The sequence below is a fragment of the Centrocercus urophasianus genome, unplaced genomic scaffold, assembly GCF_019232065.1.
Source record: "Centrocercus urophasianus isolate 14NV4802_14NV808 unplaced genomic scaffold, USGS_Curo_1.0 seq_21, whole genome shotgun sequence".
NCBI lineage: Eukaryota > Metazoa > Chordata > Aves > Galliformes > Phasianidae > Centrocercus > Centrocercus urophasianus.
In genome coordinates, this window is record NW_024884767.1 from 14,333,798 (window position 1) to 14,340,564 (window position 6,767).

General features: G+C 39.0%; 1 protein-coding gene across 1 annotated transcript; it reads right to left on the bottom strand.

Moving 5' to 3' along the window:
* Positions 1–803: 803 nt before the first annotated feature.
* Positions 804–6,767, bottom strand: SRP19 (signal recognition particle 19). The gene is made up of 5 exons (XM_042823074.1): positions 6,678–6,767; positions 4,873–4,948; positions 3,823–3,894; positions 2,506–2,617; positions 804–1,453 (listed from the first exon to the last, which is right to left on the bottom strand). The coding sequence occupies exons 1-5, from the start codon at positions 6,716–6,718 to the stop codon at positions 1,320–1,322; spliced, it is 435 nt and encodes a 144-aa protein (XP_042679008.1). The 5' UTR covers positions 6,719–6,767; the 3' UTR covers positions 804–1,319.

Genomic DNA, 6,767 nt, shown 5'->3' on the forward strand with positions numbered 1-6,767 from the left:
AAAAAAAAAAAAAAAAAAAAAAAAAAAAAAGGGTAAACTACCAGCTATTAAAGCATTTGAATAGAACAAAAAATGAAAAACATAAAATACCTCAAAATACAAGCATGACTAAGTTGAGCAAACATATCATCAATAATAACTTCATGAAATTTCATTACTTTAGACTAGTCAGATATCCAGATGAATTCTGAATGCTGCTTATCTGTAAAATATGAAAAGAAAAATCAGCTTACCTGCAGACAGATGAAAACAGAATATTGCAACATGAAAATTTTATCAGAATAATCTGATGACTTGTTACCAGTACTCATCTATGAAGCAGTGAAATAACTGTTCTCAAATACTAAGAAAGAGAGAAGCCCATGAGGGATTTTTTTTTTTAAACTTGAAAGAGGTAGCACTGTGTCTTTTTCATTCTCCTTACATTAAACTATCCCTCATTCAACTTGTTCAGTAATTTCTTCAGTTTCTTCTAGTGACAATTGTTCTGATCAATTAATCTCCAAATAACATCATATCCCTGCCTGCGGACTACATAAATATTTTAAGTTCCCAAACACTGCATGGCCTACACATCTGAAATAAAGCTAGAAAGTGTATTTCATGAACTCTCAAACGACAACCTGAAACAGGATAATACAGTATTCAAAGAAAAAAAAAGGAAAAAAGTTAAATTGTTCAGTTATCTTAAGCAGTTAAAATACAAATCCTACAGTATGCCTCTGACTTCTTGAAATAAGCTGCAGAGGAAAGGTTAAGAAAAAAAATAAAAGTCATCTTTTGACAAAAGGATTCAAGAAAAGTTTTTCAAAATTACTATGCCACCTTTATTAGTACATTGACAATCATAAAAGATGATTAGGAAGTAAAGTTTACAAAGTCATAATTTTACTGATTTGCGTTTTTTATTGGTGATACAGACCCTCCAGATTCAAGACAATCAGTCAACTAGCACAGATAAATGGTTAACCAACCTGAAAACTGTTTGTTTATCTAGTCTGCATAAGACTTTTTATTATTTTTAAAAAGCTGCATATTAATTTTGGAAAAAATGATTCTCCCATTTACTTATGTTGTTCCACTTTCAAAACTGGATGTTAGCTTCAGACTTGCAGAGTGTGTGTGACGGTAGGTTTATCGTTACACAGACACAAAGCAGTTACATGCATTCCAGCTCCAAAGGAAGCACGCAGTTCTATTTGTCTTGACCTGTTTATTTCATTCCTGTATCTTTCACCTCGAAGTTGCATTAAGTAATGTGTCCATCCATATCTGTTGTAGTACAGCCATTACATATTACACTTATTTCTGATGTGGAGTCATTTCTTTTTCTTCCCTTTACCTTTCTTGCCTCCTTCTCCTTGTTGAAGACTTTGATCACTACCTCCCATCTTTTGAGTTCTTGTTTTCAGTTTGGGAATGGTTTCTGCAGCGTACAGCATCACTGATTTACCTAAAAATACAGGGAGGGATCATTGCTGATGATTGCTGATGTTCTGTTAAGAACATCCGCACCATTTTCAAAGTTAAAAGCTTCATTTTCAGCTTTCTGTTACAATGAAAAAAAAAAAAAAAAAAAAAGCCAAGGAGTTATTTTTCATTTGCTGGATAGCTTAAAGTTCGGAAAAATACTTTTGCCTTTTTTTTTTTTTTTTTTTAAGTATTATTATTGAAGCACAGGAACAGCATCACAGCAGACCAGAACAGACATATCCCCTGACAACACTCAGTTACTCTCTTTCCTCAGGTCTTAATGGCCTAAAATACTGAGGACAGAATGACCACGCAAAAAGCTACAAGCACTGTTTACAAAGACCCCATCATCTTCCTACAGGAACATGGTTTGAATTTGTCTCCTGATTTGTCTCCAGATTCTTCAGCTACTCTCATATTGGTATTCTTCTTGTTCTTTCCCTTAGACATATCCTTCTTTGGATACTTGTTTGCTTCCCTATTATATACTGATTCCTTGACAAGAAAAAAGGAAAAGATGAACAGTTCATAATGAATGACAAGTAATTTTTACAGGGAGCTGCTCCAGGGCCTGCCCTTCATAACAATAAGCACAGCCTTTATAATAATAAATATGTGCTTCAATATGAAAATGCCAACATAAAACTGAACTGCAAACTCAGTGTTTTATTTTATCTGTTTGGTACCTGTACAAATGCCTAATGGATGCATACAGCCTACAAGTGGAATTTATCAATTTTAATATCAAGTATTCCATCGTGTCTGTCAAGACAACAGTAAGCTAAAACTGTATACTGAATATACCAATTATTGCTATCACACAACACTCTCCTAACTTCTTCTCAAATCAAGTACTGAAGAAAGAGCAGCATTTTTACAAACTCTGCTCACATAGACTTGATTTAGCTGACTTACAGAGGTAAAGAGATTTAATGCAATATTCTACAATTTTTGACAGTAAAATGAATTAATCAAGACAAAATGAAGTCTTTCTGGTTTAGTAACAGAGTTTCAGCAAGATATTCTACTTACGTGTTGGAAACTGAGGTAAACATGGATTGCCATCATCCTGTTTGAGCTGAATTCGTACTCTACCTCTGTACTGCACATCACGATTCCACTCTCTAGGATACATCTTATTTTTCTGTCATACAAAAGGAAAACTCATTTATGTATTAATTACTGGAACAATTTTCTGCAAAAACTGTCAAGGAGCATTTCATCTAAGTCACAGCATCATGGAATTCTTAGCAGATCCAAACAGCAACTGCAGCTCTCCATCAGCCTCATCCTCCAAACACTTTGCTACTGTAGTAGCTAGAGCCCAAAGCTCCACAGCGTTACATTTTCAGAAGCACTGCTGTAACTTGCTGTTCATTGCTGGTAGGTAACAATTCAGCGAGTAACCAGCTACAGGGACTGTTCTACATGCCCACCAGCCTGGAATGCACACGTAAGTTTCTGTCTCATCTCCATGGCCACAAACATTTCTGGACATGTAGAGACAATCTCTAGTTAAGTTGCAGTAGGTCACAGTCTGACATCCACAATTAATACTCACTGCCCTTATTTCTGCTACAGGCTGATTTCTGGTACTGGCTATTTCACAAGTGAGTGTGCACTGATAGGAAAGTATTTGTCTTTCAAAAAGCAAAGTGAATTTCTACAAGCTTTGGGATGCCAGTCACTTCTGAAAGAAAACATCTACAGTAAAGAACTGATAGAAAATTCCACAGTATTTTAAGTTATTAATCACTTCAGAAAACAAAGAGTGCTACAAACACAAGCTCATTCCATCAGGAGAAAATTAATCAAGAAACTGAAGACCAAGCAAGTATGGCAGTAAATAACCACTGCATACTGCAACTCTAGTTGAAACATAACTCCAAAGGACCATGAAGATTTTAAGCAACAAAATTCTGTTATTATCAGACACTAGTTCCAAAAGATAATACCTTTCAATACAAATGTGCTTTTTAAAATTTGCAGAGTTGCACCTTGCAAGATTTGCTTTTATTCTGACTGTTAGGAACTTTTAAGAAACTATGATAGTATTCTAAGAAGAGCAGTTAACAGAGTAATCTTTTTATAAGCATAAAAAGTGACACTGACTTAGAGATCCAAGCAATTCTTCCCTTGCATTCTGTTCTCAAACATTTCCTTCATCATTTTACTCAGTTAACACTCAAAGAAAGAAAATATCTTGGCTGTTAAAAAAGACTTCATTGCGATTTATTCTGCCGCAAGAAAAAATAAAATCATAGAAGCCGAGACACACACCCAGGTGTCTGTGTTTTTGTGGTTTCGGTTTGGCTGTCTGGGGGAGGGGAGGGGCCTGGTTTTTGTTACCTCTAATAGCACATTGAATCCAACTGCTGCACACACATCTTGGATTTCAGTAGATGTGGGATTTTCAACAGCCTGTTGAAACAACATGCTAAACATTAGTTAAACATTTTTGAGACAAGTTACCTATATAGAAATAGTGGCTTCTCTATATTGTAGAACTAGAAAAAGTGGATGGGAAAAGGAAAATACTTCAAATAGTGACAAATCCACTGCAAAAGTCACCTGGGAGCCCTTCTACAGTCCACAACACAAAAATAAGCAGACAAGGATATAGAGAAATCAGTGAAACAGAAAGCAGATGAGAGAATTATTTAGGACGGAGGAACAAAGAAGGTAACAGAATTGCCTAAGAAAAATAATTGAAATGGCATACAGTTACACAGAACTAAAAAAGATGGCTCAGTAAAGGACTGAAGGGAAATTTACAGCAACAAGTGCAGGAAACAGTGGAACTTTTTTTTTAGGCACAGGGCATCAGATCCATTCCACAGGTAGATCTTTCATTGGCAGTGTATAAGCTGTATAATTATTTTTACTTTTTAAACTACTATCAGGAAAACAGACAAAAAACTAACAGTGAGAAAAGCCCTTAACAAACTCAGCATTTGCTTGTTAAAAATATTATAAAGAGTGAGAATCAAAACTATTCTGGACAGACTGAAAGCAACAGAAACATCTGCATGCCATATACATTTTCAGTTCCATCTTTGACAGAGACCAGCAAAGGAGACAAAGCACAGAATATGGACATACTTAGGCAAGTCAGCCACCAAGCTCACAGTCATCAACTAATTATTCTTTCCTGCATCTCTTCCAAATTTGGCACATCAATTCTGTAGTAGATTGAACATGGCTGATTGTCATTACTTCAACATCTTGCCAAAGGTGCTGCTCAGATGAAAACAGAAACCCAGGGCTCTTCCATCAAACTAACTTGCCATGTGGGAATTTGGAAGATAACTTCGAAATTTAGTTTTATTTTCCAACTCTCTATAGAACTACTACAGAACAAAACAAAATATTCTTTTTTCCTGCCATCCTCAAACTTACTTTGTCTATAGGTATCCTTCTTCCTTCCGCTATTGTCTTCTTGTTGTTTAAATATGCTGGATAAATGCAGATAAATCTAAAAAAGAGAAAACAACCAGTTTAAGCTGTATAAATTCTTAAAATTGTTCACGTGTTCTCCTAGTAAAACAACAACAACAACAAAATGAGTATCACTGCCAAAGCACACAATCTTCCACAGCAGTTCAGAACAACCACTCATTTTCCCAATTTGGTAAGGTGTTACCAAATACAGTTATTCAGTACACAGCCTGACCGCTTGGCAGAAACCCCATTTGCATGACTGCACTCAAGAAGAGTGCACAGAGGACAGAGATACCGATTTGAGGGGAAAAAAAGAGGTGAAAAAAATTTTTCAAACCCAAACACTGAGAGAAGAAAGCATACTTCTTTGATTCAATTTCACCGAATCAAACATATTCTTTTCAGTGAAAAGAATGATTAAAAGTTTCCTTAAAATGAGGTAATACCTCTATTAGTGATTAAATACTTCATCATAGCAAGAAGTGCTTTTTTCTTGTGTATTTGAGTTTTTTTCTATCCATGTACAAGAAGAAGCTGGATTTCCTAAGTTACACAGCCTCTGAAAGAAAACATACTGAAAGGCTTGCTTAAGTTAAATTAGGAGTTTTCAAGATATTTAATCCCATCAAGCACATACAGGTACACAGAACCTCAATTATGCTTCCCATTAGAAAGAGAATAAAAAAAAAAGGCTGAGGTCTACAAGAAGGACTGCAATTATATGAGGAGTTATGGCAGTATAAGAAAATGGGGAAGAAGAGGTAAGCAAGTTATCTGGGGCAGTCTGAAGCCCACTTAGTTGGAGACAGACAAGGACCTCTGATCCTTTCTGCTCCAACCTCGTGGGCTGAGGGAAGAGAAGCACCGCACAGGCAAGAAAACTTGCGGATCACAATAAAAACTGCTTCATATGTGAAACTGAAGTGGAAGAAGAAAGAAAAGCAACAAAAGCAAACAGCAGGGGGAAGGCAGTTGCTCACCACCTCCCATGGGCAGACCAGTGCTCACACAGTTGCCAAAGAGAAGGTAGCTTACCTCCCTCTGATTACCCTCCCTTCACATCGCTGAGCACAGCATTTGGTGACTCTGGCTCTCTGCAAGCCAACTACCTGTATCTACATGGAACAGTTCTGCACAGGAAAACGTCAGTCTTGCAACTGGCATTCTCCAGCGTCAACACACTACACTGCCCACCAATTCTGTCCTCACTACCTTCTGCGAGCTTTAAAAATGACGTGCTGTTTTACAAGAGTGATAGCACAGTGCGGCACCGAGCCACAGAGACAAGAGAACGACACCTTTTAACAACTTCACTTCAACGGCACAAAATGAGCCTCGTTGACGTGGATCTCTGAGGAAGCAGGGGCGACGGCGCAGCTCCTTGCTTTCAGCAGGGCGCGAACGCCGCTGACCCGCGCCGCCGCTCGGGGCCGGCCCCGTTACATCCGCACAAACTGCGCGGAGCGGCCGTGCCACCTCAACACGTGGCCATGTTACGTCGCGCACAGAACGCCCCGAGAGAAAGGGCCCATCGAGTCCAGCTGCCGGCTCCACACACCACTACCCAAAATCCAAACCCACCGTCTGAAAGCGTTATCCAAACGCTGCTTCCACTTGAAGCCACCGTCCGGAAGCCTGTGCCACGGCCCGATCACCCTTCAGCCCCGCCCCACCCCGCCCCGCCAGCCCATCCCAGCACCACAGCCTCGCGCAGATACCGGCCGGTTGTGGCGGCCCATACATCGAGCCGCCCCTTGCCTCACCTCTCCTTGTCGGCCGGCGAAGCAGTAGCAGCCGCAGCCATTCTAACACCGCGGCCCTGACGGCCAGGCCGGCCCCCCTTCCCTCAACCC

Coding starts and splice junctions, on each gene's coding strand:
- SRP19 (XM_042823074.1), bottom strand. CDS start 6,718: ATGGCTGCGGCTGCTACTGCTTCGCCGGCCGACAAGGAGAG. Junction 4,949..6,677: donor TCGCCGGCCGACAAGGAGAG/GTGAGGCAAGGG, acceptor TCTCTTTTTTAG/ATTTATCTGCATTTATCCAG. Junction 2,618..3,822: donor GATTCAATGTGCTATTAGAG/GTAACAAAAACC, acceptor TTTGTATGACAG/AAAAATAAGATGTATCCTAG.